Source organism: Mytilus trossulus, chromosome 7 (genome assembly GCF_036588685.1).
Source record: "Mytilus trossulus isolate FHL-02 chromosome 7, PNRI_Mtr1.1.1.hap1, whole genome shotgun sequence".
NCBI lineage: Eukaryota > Metazoa > Mollusca > Bivalvia > Mytilida > Mytilidae > Mytilus > Mytilus trossulus.
Window position 1 is genome coordinate 64,954,784 of NC_086379.1, and position 23,723 is coordinate 64,978,506.

A 23,723-nucleotide genomic window follows, 5' to 3' on the forward strand; every position below is an offset into this window, starting at 1 on the left:
AACAACTGTAGAACAGGCACTCATAACCGTTGTGACAAATAGTAACAATTAGAAGTAACACATATAACTCGTATGTTAACTTGTGGACTGTACTAGAGTTACTATAGGGATATTTTTTTAGCAGAGCGCTCAAATTGGAGAAGCTAAATAGATGAAAAATAACACACTAGTACTAATGATGGAGAGCCTAGCACAGCAGATAACAATAGTTGCGTTGAAAATGATGTAGAGATTGTCTTGTGTTGCTGGTATAAATTCCAGTGCTAGAGATGTTGAATCTAGCACTGCAGACGTTTACTCCATCGCTGAATATATAAAGTCCAGCTCTGAGGATTATACTCAAGATTTGAACATGTACATAGCAGCGTCGGAGATTTCGTATATATATTTTTTAAAAAGCGTTTGATAAATATTACAATTTATCTTTTATACAGTTTCACGGACACGTACATGTATGCAGTGTTGTACAAATGTATGTATCCGTTTAAATCATGAATATGATAACGTGTAGTGGAAAGAAATCTTTTCCCGATTTTTTTTTTTATAGAATCGTTATATATTTATAGGGAAGGAAAAGATATCCAGCATTGCATGTATTTGCTGTTAAAGGTGAAGTGTTTTAACACGAGCTTTTTAAATGATAATCCCTGTACAGGAAGTTAGCCGGTGAACGATTCGCCATTTTGGCGCTTTTGATATCCGACCATGCGGTATGGGCTTCGCTCATTGTTGAAGGTCGTACGGTGACCTATAATTGTCAATGTCGATTTCATTTGGTCTCATGTGGAGTGTTGTCTTATTGACAATCATACCACATCTTCTTTTTTATACTTGTAGGTAATGTGTGTGACACTTAATTACCTCCCTAGACTAGAAACAATAGGAGATTCATATAAAAAAGGTTAAGAACAAGAATGTGACCATAGTACACGAATGCCCCGCACTATCATTTTCTATGTTAATTGGACCGCGAAAATGGGGTAAAATCTTCAATTTGGCATTAAAATATCATAGGTAACATGTTTACTAAGTTTCAAGTTGATTGGAATTCAACTTCATCAAAAACTACCACGACCAAAAACTTTAACATGGCGCGGGACAGACGGACGAACTGACGGACGAACGGACGCACAGACAAGAAAACATAATGCCAATAAATTGGACATAACAAACACCAGCACTAAGACTAAACATGATAGATATAACGTCCACAGTCTGATCAAGTTGGTATTTATACACGCTTTTAGGATAAATGTCCCCCCTTTTACCTCACAAGTATGGAAAACATGAATTACTCAGCGTTATTTCCAAAATCATACCTCACTGAAATAAATCTCGTAAACTGCACTCTTTTTGCTTGTTACGCTCCAAAAAACAGGAGTCAAAACTTTCGATCTAAACAAAAACGACAAACATCTGAAGTTTACATTAGCAAGAATTAGCGTGATATAATAGTAAGATGAGTTCATTCGCCTAAATGTACGAACTTGTGATAATTAAACGAAGCAATCCTATTGTCAAGCGCTTCCTCTACTACCCAAAACGAGAATAAACAAGGATCGAAACTTATAAATTCAGAAAAACACGTGTCTAAAGAATTTTCATTTATTTACCTTTAAGCAAATATAACGGATCAACAAGTTTTTGTGCTTTTCTGTTCACATTGAACTTGTCAAAGATGTATGAAAAATCAACCTTTTAACGTACCTTCCCCTAACATAAATTAATGTACCATTTACAGTATACACATACTCCCTATAGACAGTTCACAAGCAAACACAAAAGTCGTTACCATTCAATGAAAATTACTTATTGGCAAGTAATGAAAATGAAGTATTAATAACTCGTTCGAATGACCTAGGTGACAATTATGAATAATAGATAATGTTTAATGTTATCTGTACCTTCCTGCATGTTGATAACACCTGGAGAATAACCCATTATCAAGATAACAATGTAAAACATGGCTTTAGGTTAAACATAAATATAGAGCATCTCGCTGAAGGTGTAAGTCGCTTATCAGACGTCCATCGACCTTCATATTTCATTGCCTTGTCAATATATACTTACACTTTAAAATTCAAATATTAAAAGTATGTCACGAATCTAGATAGATTTGGCCAATAATCAAAATATATTGACAGTTTTCTCCTCGTCTAACAGTATGTAATTAGAGTTGCAGTGATTGCCTTCAGTTGATTTGTGAACTGTCTGTAGGATAATACAACTAAAAAATAAAGGAGGAGTTAACCGCGTGCTTATATCAAAATTACATAGGACAAATTTAATATTATGAACATTTGGGATTGACTTATGTATTGTTATTCAATAGAGCACGCCTGATTGCAATTTCTAATTTATAAGTAATTTCCTATGTATATTAAAATTTCGTGGTGATGTTGACTATTTGGACGGGTGGAAAATAATTTCCAATGCTTTCGCCCACCTGTTAGATACTTGCATACTTAAAGGAATCACCCGTGTTGAGATTTTACAACAGATTACGGATGTATGTTATATTTGTCTGGATGTAGAAAAAGTGAGAATGCAGTGGAGTTTACATGAAATATTAACCTTCACAGCAACTTTAATTGTGTCTCTAAATTTGATTGAAAGTTCAAAATTGGTAAGTTATTTTCTTTACATAGAACTGATAATTAGCGTTGTAAATATAATGTAAAATTTTTGAAGTAACATACAAATATTTAATTTTTGAGTGTGCATCGCTTACTTGAAGAACGAACTCTCAGTACAGATTAACCGACATATATAATTTAGTGTTTATTAATTAGGTGTTTTTTCCTGGTAATCTCCAGAAAACTATGAATCTTAATCTAAAATTAATTACACCGAAGGTAATCTTCGATACTGATAATTATTTCATTTTAGGATAGTGTTTATTGGTAAATGTGATGGTATAATTGTTTTTGCTATTTTGGAATAGTTCGTGACTTCCGAATACATTTCCAGTCAAAAACTCATTAACAGGTGCTGTTTCTGAATAGGTTAGGTGTCATTAGTTCAAACGAATGAAAAATAACGCTCATCCTGTAGACATTTCTCATTAATCATTAAAAAATAGGAAAAAATATGAAGCATTACTTCAAACTATCAGGAAGTGTAATTGGCGATAATCGTAACTGTTTTACTAACACCACGACTGAGGGTAATGTTGCGAAAACTATTTTTAGAAAACATCTTGCGCGTGTTCTGTTTTTTCTTATATCTACAGAAATTATACTAATTATCTTGTTTACTTACTTAGTCTATAATTACTACTACTATGTTTTTACGTAAAACTGATAGGAACTCTACACACATCCTGTTTAACCTTCACGCTGTGTCACGGGTTTTAGCAACTTTCTACTTCATTTTTAACGAAGCATATTTCCCCAAAAACCATTTTAAGTGTAGTGCCTTTGAAAATGATCAGGAAATACTTCTAATAAGAACTACCACCATGTCTGATTTTCAGATCATCATCAATTGATTAAAAAAATATACTATATCTTAAAAATAATTATTGATAAAATATCTGGTGGAATGAAATTTCTCTTTGATTTTTTTTTTTACCGACTATTATTTCTTTTTAGCAGACGTCATTAATAGTACGTGCGCGTAAACTCATTTCTCAAAGTTGTATTCATTGATAAAAGTCCTCAATGACCCTTTCCCTCGCTCAAGGATTTAATTTACGTTTCAATTCAAATCAATTTCAATTTTAGTGAAACGGTTTTTACGTCCGAGACATCTGAATAGAGGAACAGCTCAATGAATAATTTCGAAGTACATTTTAAAAACTATTTGTATACAAACGGAGTGGAATGTTTCTTTTCTTTAGAAAGTATGAATTTAATGACAACGGAACACACAGAACTACTACCGTTTAAGAAAAAAAAGAAAATTAGAGAAGATTTCCCTTAGAAACATCGGTTTATACTCAAAAATAATCACTCTAAGTTTAACGGAATAAATGTAATGCTAGTTGATATATAATATTTTATAGTTGTGTTTATAGTTCATAGTTATTGCTTTATTAAATTTGATATTTCAGTTATTCAGTTCAATTTTGGTTAACGCTTATTTTCTTAAAAAATTAATACTTGTTTGAAAATAGGATTTCTTTCAAGGATACTACTTAATCAAAGACCTATTTTTATTTATAGTACACCATTATTATCTGTTGTGTTTGATGGTTTATATTATAGTGAATTATACTACAAACGGTCAACATATAATTTCCCATGAAACATATCTATTATAGTTTGAATCCATGCATGTAATGTTAAAACATAATATCTTTTTGAAAGAACCCCTTCCTGTACTTCGCCCATTTGAAAGTCAATCCCATGTTTTGAAGGAGAGAACGTTATTGCTCTGCTGAAAGTATAAGTGCGCAGCCACATTTAGCAGAACCGACTAAATGCTTAGGAAGGTTCAATCGGACTGTGGCCTATTACAAGGCAACATTTCTAACCCTGTCAATTATGCCCTATTAATTTTCCGTTGGCAGTTTGAATTCGTGGTCGAACATAATTAAAATTAGTTATCTCATGCAAATAATACTAGATTTTTTTACATGATGTGACAAAAAGTTAACGTATTTTGTGCATCTTTGGTAAGCGGTATTATAATGAAGATTTGTCGACAGTTTATTGTGTTAGTTCAATAATAAGCACCTTTATTACATAACTGTCATGAAAAAGTGGAAATACTTGACTATATATGTAACACACATATATAGCAATAGCATTTAGAAAGATGGCAGGGTAGTTAATTCATAGAAAGAAATTTGAAGTACTATACGTATATTTGGTATCAATGGAACTTTATTAGTAATATTGCTGTGAGGAATTAAGCTCCAATAGTCATGATAGTTACAGTCGAGGCCAGAATTTTAGGATTTACAGTTTATAAACTATTCTTAGTCTGACACTCTGTAAGTGCCTTGAACGAAATGTTAGAGCAAAATGTCAAACATCTGATATCAAGAGGCAACACTTGAAATGAATAAAAATACATGAGGTTAAAAAAATGCGACCAGCATACTTTTAATAGTCAGCTAAATGGTGATTGATTTTTGTAGTTAACCCTCTAACCGAAATTTTTGGCATTTTGACGGGTTGTTGCATTACTGCTCATTTTCTGTAAACTAATTTGATGTAGATTATTTAGTAAGACATACATCCGTCTTGTAGTGCATTCTCAAAATTACACAAACACTACACACAGCAGTGTCGATGACCTATTTACTGGTTAGTGTACTAGTACTGTCAAGTCGTCATTTATAGACTACTAATCGAACACGTAACACACTTGGATGTCCTTCGTGCTTAAATTGTCCTTTCTAAATCTTTTGATTCAAGCCTCGCTGATAAGTCTTTTATAGACGAAGCGCGCGCCTGCCGTACACACTTTTAATCCTGGTATTTATAATGAGTTTATAAATGTCCGTTTGGTATCTTTCGCCTCTGATTAATAGCTATCTAGTTTACGACCTGTTTATTTAAAAAAGTACAACATTATAAGTACTTTTGAGGGATAAAGGACGTTAAGCAACAAACAATTAATAAATCAATTTGAGGGATCTGTAGTAAAACAAGTCTTTTCAGATCACCCCAGGTTTTTGGAAGTGTTCTTGTTGCTCAGTCATGAGTTGTTTATATGTGTTTTTATACTGTTGTTTCTCTTTATTTTGTTGTTGACCTTTTTTTTTACCATGGCCACTGTCAGCTAATTTTCGGCTTATCGTTCATTGGAATGTCCCTTTCGTATCTTTCGCCCCTCTTTTTTTAATTCAAGTTTGATGTATCCTTGTTTTGTTTTTTTATTCGTTTTTGTTGAAGGGAAATCCAGAAAAGCACTTTGATCATATTAAATTTATTTGTATAAAATGTTATTTGTATTCATTGTCATATTGATGTAAGGTCATAAAACACCCATATTATACAGCTCTGGCACATGTTGTTTTCATTGTTATCAAGTCTTATATCACTTATACAAGTCCATCTGAACTGCAATTCAGTAAAACTGAATGACGAATTCGTGTACACAAGTTTTGTGTTTTAAAATAATAATTCATCAGGATCAACATATAATTGTGCGACTGCGATCTTTGAGATAAGCTAGGGACTTGTGAGCTTTTTATGTCATGTGCGACTGGGGACTTTGAGATAAGCTAGGGACATGTGAAATTGTTATGTCATGTGCGACTGGGGACTTTGAGAAAAGCTAGGGACTTGTGAGATTTTTATGCCATGTGCGACTGAAGACTTTGAGATAAGATAGGGACGTGTGAGCTTTTTATGTCATGTGCGACTTGGGACTTTGAGATAAGCTAGGGACATGTGAGCTTTTTATGTCATGTGCGACTGGGGACTTTGAGATAAGCTAGGGACATGTGAGCTTTTTATGTCATGTGCAACTGGGGACTTTGAGATAAGCTAGGGACATGTGAGCTTTTTATGTCATGTGCGACTGGGGACTTTGAGATAAGCTAGGGACGTGTGAGTTTTTTATGTCATGTGCGACTGGGGACTTTGAGATAAGCTAGGGACGTGTGAGTTTTTTTATGCCGTGTGATCCTGTTTTTTTGGTTCCTGGTTCTCTGTCTTTAGTTTTTATGGGAAAGAGTTGGTAGACTGTTGTATGTCTTTCGTCGTTTTGCTTTCGTTTTTTTTGGGCAATGGTTTTGTCGATTTCTGCTCGATTTTTGAAGTTTGGGACTCTTTTCTAAAACTAAAATGCCCAAAAGTAAATGTTAAGATAATTATAGTTATTTGAACTACTTTATTATTAGATGTTAACGACCGGAGTTGATAATTATAGGTATTAATTGCTGCATATTTAAAGCGACTATGAAGGTAAAACTCTTACTTATTTATATAATTACAACTTCATAGGCTATAGATATTTGTTGACTGGAATCAATATTTTTTCCAGATGTTTCATCTTTAAATATGTATATACATTAGCATTTCCTTCCAGGTCTCAATTCCTTTGCTAATTAGTTTGAATCTTATTTCGGAAAACATGTTAACGTATTTTAAACGCAGAGATATGTTTAAAATAGCTTTGACATGTGTTTGTCGATGATAAAATCTACAAGTTCAGCTTATGAATGAAATATTTTATCCTCAAGAAATCGACATTTTAAGATTAATATCAACTGACTTCGCTGTAGATGTCAGGAATTTGTCCTGAGGACGCGTGTCTCTCATAATCTGCTTTCTTTTAGTTAAAATCAAAAGAAAATGACATATTTTCACTGTTATTATTTTACATCTCTGATAATAAATGAACAAGTGAGAAAACACCTTTGCTTTATACAGATAGTTTGATGATGACGGTTTAATTAAAAATAATAGCTTTGAACTCTGGAATAAGATACCTTATTACCTTAAACATATTATTCAAATTGTCCCAAAAGATATTTACTGATCATGACATATTAATGAAGTGGACACTCTGTAGTTGTTAAACACAATTCGTGCGTCCGAAGTGATTTTCTTGATTTCTCTCCACCAGGAACACTCCACCCTAATAAATGAACGTCGAGGATTTATGAATATATCAATACATAAGGAGCTTGACTAGGTATAAAAGTTATTTGGTATTGGGAAGGGCTTTTTCTTGATAATCATTTTATAAAATTGAAAATGGAAATGGGGTATGTGCCAAAGAGATAACAACCCGACCATAGAACAGAAATCTGCAGAAGGTCACCAATAGGTCATCAATGCAGCGAGAAACTCGCGCACCCGGAGGCGTCCTTCAGCTGGCCCCTGAACAAATATAAACTATAAACAAGAAGATATGGTAGATCACTAGTTCATTTTGTTTAGTTTTAACTAGAGACAAATTAAAAGATCTCTGGTGTATTCGACCACACGGTACGAGTTTTTTTCTCATTGTTGAAGGCCGAACGGTTGCCTATAATTGATTGCACCCACTTCATTTGAAATTTGATGGATATGAAAAAGAAGATGTGGTATGATTGCCAATGAGACAACTGTCCACAAGAGACCAAAATGACACAGAAATTAAGAACTATAGGTCACCGTACGGCCTTCAACAACGAGCAAAGTCCATACCGCGTAGTCAGCTATAAAAGGCACCGAAATGAAAATGTAAAACAATTCAAACGAGAAAACTAATGGCCTTATTTATATAAAAAGAAATAAACGAAAAACAAATATGTAACACATCAACAAACGACAACCACTGAATTACAGGCTCCTGACTTGGGACAGGCACATACTTACATACTATGGCGGGGTTAAACATGTTAGCGGGATACAAACCCTCTCTCTAACATGAGACAATGGTATAACAGTACAACATAAGAACGAACTATAAAAAACAGTTAAAAAAAGGCCTAAACATACAAGTGGACGTGGACGGGAACTTGTACATCCCAACAATAAAAAGAGTACTCGCAGTTATCTGACAGCTAGTTCAAAGCCACTAACAACTCATAAAAAAATCATGCATTTATGACTAAATTATCAATCCGTACACATCCAACATCCAATGGATTTAGTGTAAAGACGTCATAAACAGTCAGAGGAAAACATGACCTTGTGCAATGCCAAGTTAGTTGTGTCAACGGCAATCCGATACCACAACTTATTATTTTTCATATTATAAGAAGATAGACAACTGTATGAATTTTGTTTATTCTATTTCAAAAGGGAACTTTCTGAATTTTGATTGGTTTAATGATTGTTGTAAATGTCCAGTGACAAATATTTGCATATTATGCATATTGGAACAAGAACAAATTAATAATTGATGCAATAGATATATTCTGCAAAGTGGATCGAACGAGATGAAGGGTGTGAATTTCGACTGCCACATATAATGAAAAACATCGTTCAATGAAGTTTAAATATAGAAAAAAATCGTAAGAATGGAAAACTTGACTCGCACATTTATATTTTTCGTGTAAAGAGAGATATGGGATTAAAGTCAACAAATATGAAACAGCTATCCATCAGAAGGACATCATGTACATAAATAAACATCTATTAGTCACCTTATAAGGTGGTATAGGACGAGATGGGATCTACTTCAAAGTTCTCAACAGACTTATACATTCTTCTGGCATTCAAACCTCTCGTGACTAGAAGTAAAATAATCCTTGGGGAAATTCGAAGGTATACACTTTTCTGTCTATGCCATTTTATTCTTAGCTTTCTATCGTGTTCCTAATTGAATTAAAATAATATCAGATGAAATCTAACAGTTAAATAACCAGCCGTGAATGCGTATACATTAACAATTTCTAAAATTAAATTTCTAAATGCTATTAGACTATTTGAATGTACGTTTTAATTACAAAAAACAGTTATGGTGATATTTTTAACAATTACTTCAAAATGTCAAGAGGCACAACACAACGATTTTAGTTGTAATTGTAGAATTACCTCTTTATCGAAAATCAAACACCAGTTTTATTGAAAAGATATTTAAAAGTCAAATTCAATTTTTGCAATAACGAGTTTTTCATTTGGGTAGTAATAAACTAGACTTATTTGATTAACGTAATATAATTATACTGTCTATATATAGCTCATGTCTGTTTGGTTTTTAAAATTGATTTAAAAGGGTTTTTATAAATGTCAACTGGTGATGGTATTAAAGACAATTTTGTCCCTTTAATTCGAAAATCATAGCAGTTTTAAGAATTACAAATCGTTGAAATAACACCCTCCAACAGTTCACAAGACACAAGTATTTCGCGCATCAAATGGAAGTTTTTAACGACCTTGACTGGCTATACAGCCCTTGCACGGTCGGTATTTCGCGCATGAATAATGCTTTGTTCTTATAAATACAATCATAGCTAGGCTCCCTAGAATCTTTGGTGGGGACATCAATGTTCTGCGGTTGCATTCTTCTAATTTTTTAATATTAATATTCTTATTTTTCAGGATATAGACAGCAAACGAACAACAGTTCACAGAATGATCCAGAAAGCAAATACTTCTTTAGACAATCTTCTGTCCAGTAAATTATTAAGTGACAATTATAGCACGTGGTCTGCTTGGTCTAGATGTAACAGAAGGTGCGAACAAACTCGGAAACGGACATGTATGCATCACAAAGTATGTGGTGATACAATCGTCAAAGACAAACAAAAGTGTATAAGAAAAACTGGTACCTGTAACTCTTTATCGTACAAAGTTATAGGCTACAGAAGGAGAAACAGACTGATAGAAGAACTTTTATATGACTTGTTATATGATACATGGTCCAATTGGGGAAGGTGTACTCGTGCGTGTAAACGAAGACGGAATAGAAAATGTAAAGAATCCGATATATGCGGTAGTAGTTATATTCAAGAAGAAAAGAAATGCAAACCACGAAGGACATCTTGTAAAAAAATAACTCTTAATCCATTTTATTCTTCATCTGAAAAAAAAAGTAAACATAGACGTAAACCAGGTTTTAAAGATCGCGAGCCATCAAGACCAAGACCGAAAGGTACGTAGATTTATATGGCAGGTATATTATATATTGTCCTCTCTTTTGGATTTCGAAAACAAAAATGGGTTAGTAATTAACTAAGGAACTTTATTAACTTGAAACATGAATATATATATATATTGTTCCACTTCGCTGATTTTGTTATGAAAATAAAACCAACCACCAATGTTTATTTCATCTAAAACGCAATATCCAAAATATAAGAAAAGTAATGAAATTCAAGCTGTTCCAGATCGGCCCACATACCTATCACTAAGATGAACAAATTCTCAAAGATTAAAATTGTTGAGCATAGCATATAATCCAATGCCTACAAACATATTTGGGAAACATTGTAGTGTATTATATATCCGTATATTCACCATGGGTTCGGCCAACATATGTATTGGTTTGAGACCTTTTCATGAACCAACAACATACAGTACCGTCGAATACATATGCTTTGACTTAATGGACCAAATAAGAAACAAAAACTATATGCATTTTCTTTTTTTTTAACGAGTGATGAACTGAAACAGGATGCGATTCTCAGGATTTATCAACTTTTGTGCTAGCCATATTCCTAGATTTATTAAAATATCTTTGATATAAACCGTGGTAATTTGATACCAAGGAGATATGTAGGCATCTGAAGACTTGCAATATTGTGTCGAATATTATGTTTAAATTTCGAAACGGCACAACTCTCTCAAAAATAATCGATGGTTATTTTTTTTTAATCTCAAGCAGGCATGGGGTAAAGCAAATTCTATGGTCGGGTTGTTGTCTCTTTGACACATTCCTCATTTCCATTCTCAATTTTATTGTAATTGTAATGCATGGTAATTGCGTTACATATTCCCAAATAATTGCATGTAAATAAACTCATCATATATACCAGGACTAAATTTAGTATATACGCCAGACGCGCGTTTCGTCTACAAAAGACTCATCAGTGACGCTCGAATCCAAAAAAGTTAAATAGGCCAAATAGAGTACGAAGTTGAAGAGCATTGAGGACCAAATGTGTAATGCAGCAATGTTTCGCTCAGCCGACATATGGATAATGTAAATTTTTTACATACATTTCATTAAACTCAAATGAGAAATGTATAGGTGCAAAAGCGCTTTCAGTGTCGATTCTCTGTGAAATTTTTCAGACAGACTCTTTAAAACTATCGATCTGCGTTTAATTACGAACTTTTCGGGCATATTACTATAGTGCACCGACCGAAACGATGAGTTTGTGGCCTTGTATCACTAGCGATATTTTACAACAAATTGAGAGTTTTTAACGAAATTGACTGGCTATTCAGTCCTTGCACGGTCGGCCCTGGCTTGCGCCTTTTTGTGTAGACATGTGGTCCGAGTACACAGTTATCGTCCTTTGATTTTCGAATATAGTCCTTAGTGTGGACAGTGTGTTACTTGCCAATTTTTGTTATACCCCTTCCAAATTTAACTCTCCATGTTTTATGCCTCATATAGCAAGTTGGGGGATGAAATGACACTGTAAAAAAATTTGGGTAATAAATATTTAGGTAAAGTAGTGATTAGGTCCAGCTGAAAAAGGTCAAAAATTAGCACTTCGGAAGCTGTCAAAAGATTTCATGGCCCCCTTAACACAAAATTGTCCATATTTTAAGTTAGAGCTGATGAAGTTTTCTATAATTTTGATATAATTTGTCCCAAAAGTAGTACAACACACTGTAAAAATATTATTGAGAAAGCGCACTGGTGGGATTTTTTTTATTTACATTTATTGTCTAAAAGAAATGCACTACGAAATAACTGTGTACTCGGACCATGTTATCGCGATCTTCGATCTTTAAATACCGGAAAAGTCGTCTGATCTGCTGTAAATTTATCGATGGTGATTTCCGATGACAGGTGATATGTTCATAGCAGAAGACTCAAAGTTTCCATCATTAAAATCAATCCATTATTACGCTTGATACGCCAACCCCCTTTCCAGTCGTACAATCGAATAGGGAAAGGTTACGGTTCTAGATTGCAACACACTGATTTTATAACCTATACACTATTGGAAAGGCCCTGAAATTTTTTTTAAAAGATATTTTTTCTGACATAGATATTAAACAAACAGTCTGCTATATACATGTCAAATAGTTTTACATTTTGTTCTTTGAAGACCTTACTTCACTAGTATCGAACAATGTACAGCTAGCAGTGAAAAATTATGGCGGAACTAAGAATTTAGTAGCATAGATTTTAAAGGCTAGTCGTGTGCTATGTTTTATATATGTTATATATATAGCAAAAGTTTGCACTGGAACTTGGTGCAGAAAAAAATGGTACCGTTAATGTTATTGTTCGGAGATAGATTTGTTTGTTGATAAATTAGCATTTATCCTGTGAATTTAACAAATCAAAAATACCTAAGTACATAAAATTAAGAATACCTATTATTATAAAACATGTAAGCAACACACGCCCTATATTTTATCTGTATAATTTGTCTGCGACAATGCAGGTATTAATGGGCTGGATAATTATTTCCTTTGTTATCCTCAGTATTGCATAAAACACAAATATACAGTCTTAACAAACTAACTTCCAGACGGCATATAAATGGAACGCAATACGTAAGTGCCACACCTTTAATTGTAAAAGTAATTCATATATTCAGGCATATTGCTGTTTATATTTAATAACTTATACCATCAAAGAAAATTAAATTACGGCAATGTCAGACCGGTTATTTCTCCGATTCATAATATTAATTGTAGATAAATGATTTCTCGCCAAAGTGACGTTGATGACTTTTCGCTATTAACTCGGTAATAACTAGTTCCTCGATATTGATCTGAAATTGAAAAATACCCTATGATTGATCACCCTAAAACAAATACGTATGGTCCTGTGTTAGATAACGTGGTAAAATGTCTATAAATGTCTGACCCGATTTATTTAATAAACTGGAGATTTATAGACATACGACGTTGGTATGTCTTGAGTGAAAACGTTTTGATATACAAATAGCTATTTATTACATTACAGATATATAAGAGGGACTGGCTGACTAAAAATCAGTATAAAATTGTACCTGCTACTAAATTAAATCAATGCTGTGCTTATTTTTTTTTTATCTGAATTCAAATTTGAAACAGTATTTTTTGTATGTATACGTTCATAACAATTTGGCGGTAATAATGTTGTTCTTCGTTATTGCTATAACGATTCCATAAGACAACTTTGGTTTCAGTTACATTCAGTGAACATTCTGTAAAAAAACTGCCCAAAAAGTGGCAAAGGCGTCGTTGCTTTTTACTGTTTTTCTGTTTGTATACCTTCTTTAAAAGAATCAACGCATCCGATAAAAATGAAAAATGGACCGAAAAATGTTCTAAACCAGAATTTTTCAATCTAAGGAAGGATATAGGGAATCCATTCATGACACAAAATTAATGTATCATATGTACAACTAAAAACTCGCAAAAAAACGCTTTTTTGGTGTTCCTCGAGCTATTAAACCAAGTGTTCCAAATGGTGAAGTTGAAATCATCTCTTCGTTAATTTTACGGACGCCATCACGAGTTGGTTGACCGTTATGGAATAACCGGTTCACAAATGATATCGGATATGGTTACGTCGTAACTACAATTCCATCACTTTCATGAATGTGACCTACCTAATAAGACTATTTACCTGATTTGTTATAACATAAGCAACACGACGGGTGCCACATGTGGAGCAGGACCTGCTTACCCTTCCAGAGCATCTGAGATCACCCCTAGTTTTGGTGGGGTTCTTGTTACTTATTCTTTAGTTTTCTTTGATGTGTCATGTGTTCTATTGTTTAACTTATTTCATTTTTAGCCAGACGTTGTCAGTTTATTTTCGATTTATGAGTTTTTATGTCCCTCTGGTATCTTTCGTCCCTCTTTTTTTTTTAACATGGACCAAATAAACTCTCACTTCACTGTTAGTTCAAGACGAACCTTTCTGAAGTACGACTGGCTTCAGTGGGATTTTTTGCAAAAATATTTGAGTCTAATGCTAGAGTCTTACCCGGATTATACAAAGTCATGTACTTGTAAAATTACAATCGAACAGCAACACCTACAACAAAAACAGCAATAAGAGACCCTACTGTGTTGACATTCTTTTAGTAAAAACAGCAATCAGAGACCTATCTGTGTTTACAAAAAAACTAAACAGCAATCAGAGACCCTTCAAAAAACAACAACAAGAGACCTAGCTATGTTTACAGAAAACAGCAATCAGAGACCTTACTGTGTTTACAAAAAGCCAGCAATCAGACACATGAGTTTCAAATTACTAAAGTATGCTAGAGTCTTACCCGGATTATACATGTTCTTTGTAAATTGCAATCAAACAACAACAAAAAAACAGCAATCAGAGACCCTGTTGTGTTTACAAAAAAAAACATCAACCAGAGACCTAGCTGTGTTTACAAAGGCCAGTAATCAGAGACCTTGCTGTGTCTACAAAAAGCCAGCAATCAGAGACCTTGCCGTGTCTACAAAAAGCCAGCAATCAGAGACCTTGCTGTGTTTACAAAGGACAGCAATCAGAGACCTTGCCGTGTCTACAAAAAGACAGCAATCAGAGACCTTGCTGTGTTTACAAAGGCCAGCAATCAGAGACCTTCCTGTGTCTACAAAAAGCCAGGAATTAGAGACCTTGTTGTGATTTCGAAAAGCCAAAAATCAAAGACCTTGCTTTCTTTAAAGTGCTTAGAAACTTTCATTACACAAACCAAGAATGTTAAAATTTATAGATCAAAATTCTATCATTGAATACAGAAAAAAAGTAATTAATAACAGTACAGATTGCTAAGAATAACGGGAAGGTGGAAAGTAATTAAAAGATGATGTTTGATGTAAAACGTCAATTTAAATTACCAAATTATTTATATCTTATGCTTAAAACCGCATCAAACAATTATATAATAGTAATCCGTTTGAAGGTTTTGTTAATCGTCTTTTTATACCTACTATACAGAACAGGAAGAACCGACGGCAAGCATACACAAGGAATTCGAAACTACCGATGATTTAACGATCAAATAGCTGCTATTGATTGGGTCTTATTTAAATGTTGCTGTAGTTGCAGTATTACAATTCCCGTGTGGAAGCGATAAATGGCATTTTGATAAAAAAAAAAAACAAGAAAAAAAACCCGGTCAATTGTTGGGGTATAAAACACATGAACAAAAAAAGGGATTATTTTAGTAGTTGTTATTCTGGGAATAAAAGTCATGGGTACCTTTGTAGTATTTTATTTCAAGGACTTCATTGCGTACAATTGGTTTGAAAGCGGATTAAAATTCAATCTTCTGGAGAACATTATTAGAAAAGTATATAACCGACCATAATGTTCTACGAACATTTCGAAGTTACAGTTTTTAATGATAAGGAGGCGGATTTCAAGTGGTTTAACATTGGTTCTGGTCTAGATTTACACCAGTCATGCCATTTCTATTGCACCATATGCGCATTTCAACAATAACTGTATCGTCATTTATGCTCAAGGCCAAAATATTTGAAAGTTCAAAACTTAATTAAAATTATGGAGTGCTGAGATAACATAAAAAAAGACCGAAATGTTTAGCATGATCCGGAAAAGCATCTGCTATGCATGAGGAAGACACATTCTTGAATTGAAATAGTTTTCTAAATATATATAACAGCAAATTAAAAAAAAACCAACCCAACAATATCTGTATTTTCATGCCAGTACAAAGAATCTGAGCTACAATTGAAAATGAAGTTATTACAGTCGAAACAGAAGATCTGTTATAAATACCAGATTCCTAAATGCGATAACATCATTAAGTAACAACGTCACCCACTGAAATACATGTTTCAAAAATTGCACATGTAAAATAAATGCATTTAGTAACTATATATTATCTACCACAATATCTTTAATGATCATATTGTTTGCTGATAGCTGTAGCATTTTCTAAAATGCTGTTTTAATAACCTGGAGCGATTGAAAGAGTCTTTAGTGACGTTTTGTTCTTTACAATCGTGTTTGCTTTGGTAAGGAATTAAGACTTGATTTTGTCCCAAGTAAATACGAAAATGAGACATTCCTAGAAATTTTGTTCAGCAAATTCAAAATGAGATGTGTGATAACTATAACTATGCAGAAATCAAACACTTTTAACATAAAGATATGCATACCATGAAAAAAAAGGGGCATGCAAGTGTTAAAATTATATAATGATGAAACAACTATTTTTTCTTAAGAAATATAAGAACTTTTAGCATTTTTTGTTTGCTTGCATTTGAAAAAACAAACACCTTGGATACATAAAGTTTTTCTTTTGTTTTAGAAAATTTATAGTTCGTTGATCATTTAAATTCGTGGTTCCCCTGTACACCTGTACCCGTGAATTCGACGAAAATTGGTATCCAACGAATTTTACTGAATTCACAGTAAATGGTTACTTAGTATATGTTTTAACTTATATGAGTGGCATTTAAGTTTTTTTTTGAAGATTCAAGATGATCTTTGTCTTTTTTAATCAAGTCTCTATCGTACATCTTGGTCTGATTATGAATATGTTTAAAACACTGCAGTCAAGCTTGATGGAGTATGATCTCCCTTGAGAAAATGTCAGAATTGACCAAACACATCAGCCTAACACTGTTGGATGTGCAAAGTTTATTGTTTACTCACGAGAAGTCGAGACAACTGTTACAATTAATCAAAGAATCCATTTTCAGGCATGCATAAACATAACAAACAAATAACTAATGTAGAAATAACGGCCACAGTTCACTTAGAATGACCAGGTCTGACATGATTACAGAATGCCGACATGCTAGTTTTAACTGACAAATCTGTGCACCATTGGTAGCAATGGATGCTCAAGTTCCTTCAGGTTAAATTCTAAAGAGAACGAGGGTTATGATCCACAAATACGTCGGGTCTTATTCGCATCACCCCCTGGTTTCAGGGGAGTAAAGATTAACATTTTTTATATTATAAAACACTGAATACATAGGCCATACTATGTATCATTAACAGTCAAGCTCGAACTGGTACCAATTCAGAACCGACCACTCAGGGTAGACATGAGATGGTCTCAACAGAACTTCCTGCGGTACCGCAGGAAAGTAAAAACCTAATATGATCCGACGTACAATTACGGGAAACGATCATAACCCCTTAATCTTGCCAGATCCCGACATCCTTTTTGACTGTGACGAATGATTTTATTACAAAACAATGAACAATTAGAATCGAGTAATTAGAATAAATGCTGCATGATTTTTATCCAAATAAAGTCAAAAGTTAAATGCATCTAGGCAAAGAACTATAATACCAGGTATTGGTATTTCCATTTTCACACTGATTGTGTCTAAATATTTAGATAAAGGTGGTAGCTATTCATGAAAATTAGCATTGACATAATAATTATAGTTCTCGAACGTATGATTCAGCTAGCAAATCCATCGGCTTGATTGTCTCCTCTTTTTTGTCCAAAAAGTTATAGATCTGGCATGTTCCGGTCATTCTGAAAAGATAAATAAACAGCAGCAGACACAATAATTGTTATTAGATGGCAGATTGCAAGGGGAGGTGGGTGGGTTTTTGAAACTTTTACATATCTACAAGATTGGCTAGTGAAATGTAATGCTGACGAGTCATGACTTTTTGTGACGTTGATTGGCGGGAAACAAGAACCGGATCCGAATGAGGCAATAATCATTTCTCTTTAATTAAATTGGTTTATCTTATAAATGAGATAAACCGTATTATATCATATATACATTTTTCGTTCACTTTAACAATGTCGAAACTGGTTTGTTTAGTTCTCTTTTGGGATTCAAAAAAAGGCAACAATATAAGCTTTAGACTACTAAACCAACAGGTTAGATTTCATTAGTTGCATGATGTCTTTTTACGTCGACTTGGAGGATTGTCATCTACTTTATGATGTATAACTATCTGTGTAGTTATTTACATACATAAATATTTAAAATAGACTGCACAGAGCTTTTAAAAGGTGTTAAAAGGATGACGCAATTGCTTGTCACAAAAAAAAAACCATTTTGTTTTGTACTTGCATATGTTGACTGAGAAAACGCTACGATATATTTTCTCAGTTGTTCACGAAAACATAGAATATTTACATTGTTTTAAAAAATAAAATAGTATGTACATTTCATTTTGAAGGTGACAAGTCGAAAAGCCATTCCACTATAATATCATCAACGTTAGAGGACATGAAAGGTCAGTGCGGAGTACGTAGTGGCGGATCTTACAGAATAGTAGGGGGTAAAGAGGCCACACCTTACAGCTGGCCGTGGCAGGTAAATCATTATGATAAAACTATCATTATCAAAGATGAAGAGCATGATATTGTCAAAAATACTCATAAATTTACACGGTTTGCATGATAACCACAAAAAAAAACCAAACTTTTACGCCAATCATTATTATATTTTTTTTTAATTTTTTTTCATTTCATTCGGTATACATTGAACAGTGGTTAGAAAATCTGTATATGTTAGAGATACATGATAGATAAAATATTAAAAATTTGAATGAAACGTGCATTAAAAATTTGCGTTAATCTTGAAAATCTATTTTACTCATCATTCATATTGTATTCTAACACTTCTTCTTAAGTCGGAACTAATTTTATGTGTAAAGGAAACAAACACCCGATTTGATCCTTATCAGGATATAAGGATAATATTATTTTTACTTCAAAATCAAAAAGAGAAAATAGTAAACGAAAATGAGACAACACCCCAAGAAAGCGCAAGCGTTAACACACACAGATTGTAAGCGAGGGTGCACAACGAGATCTGAAGGAAACATTTTTTTTTTATATTTATTAAAACTGAAAATAAAACCGTAATACTTTTAACTCTCTTAAAAATTATATTGTAATCTTATAGCATCGATAAAGAAACTGTTTGTCTTAAATAGTAGTATAGACTATATATGAAATAATGTTCTAATAGAATATACCACACCAAATATCATTTCAATGTGAAAATGTTTGAAGCAATCATAGTGAAATGTTTTTGTATGTCAACGTCAGGCTGCCTATCAAGGGCCATTACTTGGAACAATAAATATTATTATTTTCATACTATTCAACTTAAGAAACAACGGGAGGCAATGTATAGGCCTATCCTATTAAATTGAATTGGATACCCGATACTAAGCCATCTCAATCTTATTTGATTCAAAAATCATTTTCTTAGAAAAAAAATCAAATATCAGAACTCGAAACATAAATATAGTAGGAATAACATTTTGAATGTCGTAACATATATTTCAATACTAAAATATCATCTTTAAAATTGAATGCCTATTATTGTTAAACTTCCGCAATATTAATTTGACCCCAGTGTTTTCTCTCGTTCTAACTTGGTCAGATTCTTTGAATCACTTATATTTAGAAACTCTTGCACAAGTAAAAGTTACACAATTTCAAATTTATTTATTTTTTGCTTGTTTCTACCTCTAAGTTTCCTGTTACAGTACATCCATGTTGAGTAAGCGGTATAAATGTGAATATAATTTATCTGCGTAAAAAATTATTGTGGGTTGCTCTTCGCGCTATGACGATGTCTCTGAACAATGACTTGGATATAAACTACACCACTATAACTGAAACGCAAGTGCCGAAAATGAGTTGTAGAATAAAAACAATATTTGTATATTAAAATATTAAATGTATTAACTTTCCTAAATAAAATGTTACAGGTTGCAATTTTAACAAGATGGAAAGAACAATATTGTGGAGGTACACTTATCGCCCCTGGATGGGTGTTAACGGCAGCACATTGTATTCGGAAACGCGGCAAACGAAGGAGGGTCATTGTCAGAATAGGAGAACACCATATGCGTTTAGTGGAAGGAAGAGAAGTTGACCTGCGTCTTGATAGCGATTACCCACATCACAACTTTGATTACGAAACAATAACCAACGACATTGCTTTGCTTAAACTCAAGAAACCGGAAAAAGTAAAGAACAACGTTGAGTACGCATGTCTACCAGAGGAAGGAGAAGACATTCCAGACCAAACAATGTGTATGACAGTCGGATGGGGAAAGGAAACAAATACGCGTCTTTTTGGATCGACTGTTTTACAAGAAGCTGAAATTCCTATTGTCAACAAGAAGAAATGTCGGAAGGCATTCGACTACAAAATAACTGAGAAACAGATATGCGCGGGCTACAAAAAAGGCGGGATAGATTCGTGTGCTGGTGACAGTGGGGGCCCACTTTTATGCCCAAAGAATATCAACGGTACAACGCGATGGATTGTCTACGGTGTAACAAGTTACGGGGAAGGGTGTGGTCAGAAGGGTAAATACGGTATTTATACAAACGTTTCACATTATATTCGTTGGATCAACAAAATTATAAAACAGAATGAAAAACCGTAAAATGTGTATGCATGAGTAATAAAAAGAACATCACATACAAGGAGACAGAGAAGGGTTAAACGAGTCATTAACTCTCATTACATGCTACTAAGGATAATTTTTGAAGATGAAAAAGATCAAACCCAAACCTTTGATTAATAGTGATAAGGTACGTTACAGTTCATACGGGTATTTTTAAAGGCAGCAAAGTGACTAACGTGTGCGTTTGTTTGAACATGTGATAGGAGAAGATTATCAATGTTTCAATATTTGTTGGATGTTGAACAAATCAAACGGGTTAACTGATTTTTTTTGCATTTATTACTAATGGTATTAATGAACTATGATTATTAACTGTACAGAAGAGAACATATGATATTATAAGTGTAGAATGATAAGTTATGGGTCAACCCCATACTGTTTTAACAACTTCAAACCATGTAAATGGCGAACATTTTCCCTGTTTAAAGGGGAATTATATTATATGATTTATATGAACACATTCCTATGGTTAATGCATTTACTGACTCTTTAGTTTAGTATTGTTCAGAGCCCCACAAATATAAAAAATATGTCAAAAAAATAAACCAAGTCTTTAGTTGTTTCATGTATTTTTCAACTCCCTCAGGCAAAGTTGACATTGACTGTTGTTTAAACGTCCTTTTTGGTAGTATATCTCTGTAACTGTTTCAGTTCTTAAACAAACGTAGCTTTCAAATATTCGGCTTTTCGCGATTCTGATGAAGTTAAACACAGAAAAGCGGTTTGGACGTATGCATAAATAAAATGTTGTTTTTTAAATTGTTTAGTTCATTCGAACTATTATCTATCTGTCCAACTTGTGGGATTTCATTACATTTCCCCAGAAGACATTTATCTTATCAGTAAAGACAAACGTATAACATTAAAAAAATATCCTTTTTGGCTAAAATAATCTTTAATATAATGTTACATGAGCGCATAACTAATTTGATATTTTCTTTTTAGACAAGAAAACAGATATGTTAGGCTTTCAAAGGACCTACACCGCGTTAACATGATGATTTACTTTGGATAATCTATCCCAATTTAGTTACAATGATTAAAACAATTTAATATGACGTTACCTGCAAATATTGAAAAACCTTTATCATACTAAAATAGATATTAGTTCCGGATACATTTTTACGTGATATTAATCATTTTTTATACGAAGAAACATACATTTATAAATAATCAACTAGTCAAGCTCTCGGGGGAAATAAATAAGCCCACCTGTATATGTTAAAACATTAAATGCTCTTGATCACACATTTGATAAAAATACTCGAAACAAGATTTTACATTTGTTGATGTCGTCAGTGTATATTAGGTGTTGTAATTAATTTGTATTTTTGATTATATTTGTGTGTTTGAATTGTACAAATGTGAGAACAAAGAATAAACATTATGAATATTCATTTTCAGTTATGCCACTCACCATAGTTTTGATTTCTTTGTATAAAGAAGCACATTCAAGTATAGCAAAATTAATCTTCTAATGTATGACACTCATAGCATATCACAAGCTTAGTAAAAGTAAGACCTTAGTATTGTTGTAGATAAAGTACAGCAAAGTGATTTTACTCCTTCATCCCATTTGCGCCCTTTGAGCGAAATTACATACATAAAATATCCATCGACTAGGCGTTTACTAGTCAAAGTTTTATTGCTAGGTCATACATGTGGGAAATTATTCGTTACATATTGAAAATTACTGTTAAATTAATTTAGAATTACTGTAATATATTATACTAGTAATTATCATATTGCAATTTAGAACTACATATTGGCATTTCACTAAAACAAACTGGAACAGAACGTATCAACGACGTCACAATGAAATAGTATTAACAAAAATACCAAACTCCAAGTTATATAAGAAAACAGAGAATTCCATAACAACTTACAAAATCAAACGTTAAACTATATCAAACGATATATACCTTTGTTAGTCTTGTATTTTTTAAATTTTAGTTTCTTGTGTACAATTTGGAAATTAGTATGGCGTTCATTATCACTGAACAAGTATATATTTGTTTAGGGGCCAGCTGAAGGACCCTCCGGGTGCTGGAATTTCTCGCTACATTGAAGACCTGTTGGTGACCTTCTGCTGTTGTGTTTTTTTAATTTTGGTTGGGTTGTTGTCTCTTTGACACATTCCCCATTTCCATTCTCAATTTTACGTAATAAATGAATATCAACTAATATGTTCCGTTATGGTTCTGGCATTTACCGCAGAAATTAGAGGTTAAACAAGGTTTTATAGCTAGCTTAACCTCACACTTCATGACAGTTGTAAGTGTTCGTTATTTTAACTGAGAAGGATGAGCGAACGCAAATAGATATAATTGGTTTATGTGATAACAATATATGGATAGAAGTGTTCAGCTACGTCGTAATATGCAAGAAGAAACCCACAAGTGTCAAATACACTTTCAAGGTAACAATGGCAGACAATACCAGAACCAATTACAAGGCAATATACATATAAAGCAAACTCTGGATAAAAGCCTGTAAGGAACAATTTAAAACCCAACTTGCATATTCCGAATTGAAATATTATTTGTTTAATCTTAGCCTTCACCTGATTCAAGATGAACACTATCTATCTTTTAAAACTTAACAGTTGCTTAACCTATACTTATTTATTAAGTTATACTAGTATGAAAAAGCATAATATATGTATATTTTTTAAATATTCTTTACATAAGATTTTAGGAGTGTCTCTATTATCTGTGCAGTCTATACATAACATTTTGGTGACGAAATGTGTTACAATATATGTTATCCACAAACTTAAAGTCGTGCTTAAAGAAAGATATGAAGGGTTTGAACAATAA

The 23,723-nt window shown here is 33.1% G+C and overlaps 1 protein-coding gene across 1 annotated transcript; it reads left to right on the forward strand.

Annotated features, from left to right (window-relative positions):
• Window positions 1-2,016: 2,016 nt before the first annotated feature.
• LOC134725579 (kallikrein-8-like) lies at window positions 2,017-22,301 on the forward strand. The gene is made up of 4 exons (XM_063589514.1): window positions 2,017-2,626; window positions 9,936-10,488; window positions 18,649-18,785; window positions 20,197-22,301. The coding sequence occupies exons 1-4, from the start codon at window positions 2,546-2,548 to the stop codon at window positions 20,881-20,883; spliced, it is 1,458 nt and encodes a 485-aa protein (XP_063445584.1). The 5' UTR covers window positions 2,017-2,545; the 3' UTR covers window positions 20,884-22,301.
• The last annotated feature ends 1,422 nt before the right edge of the window (window positions 22,302-23,723 follow it).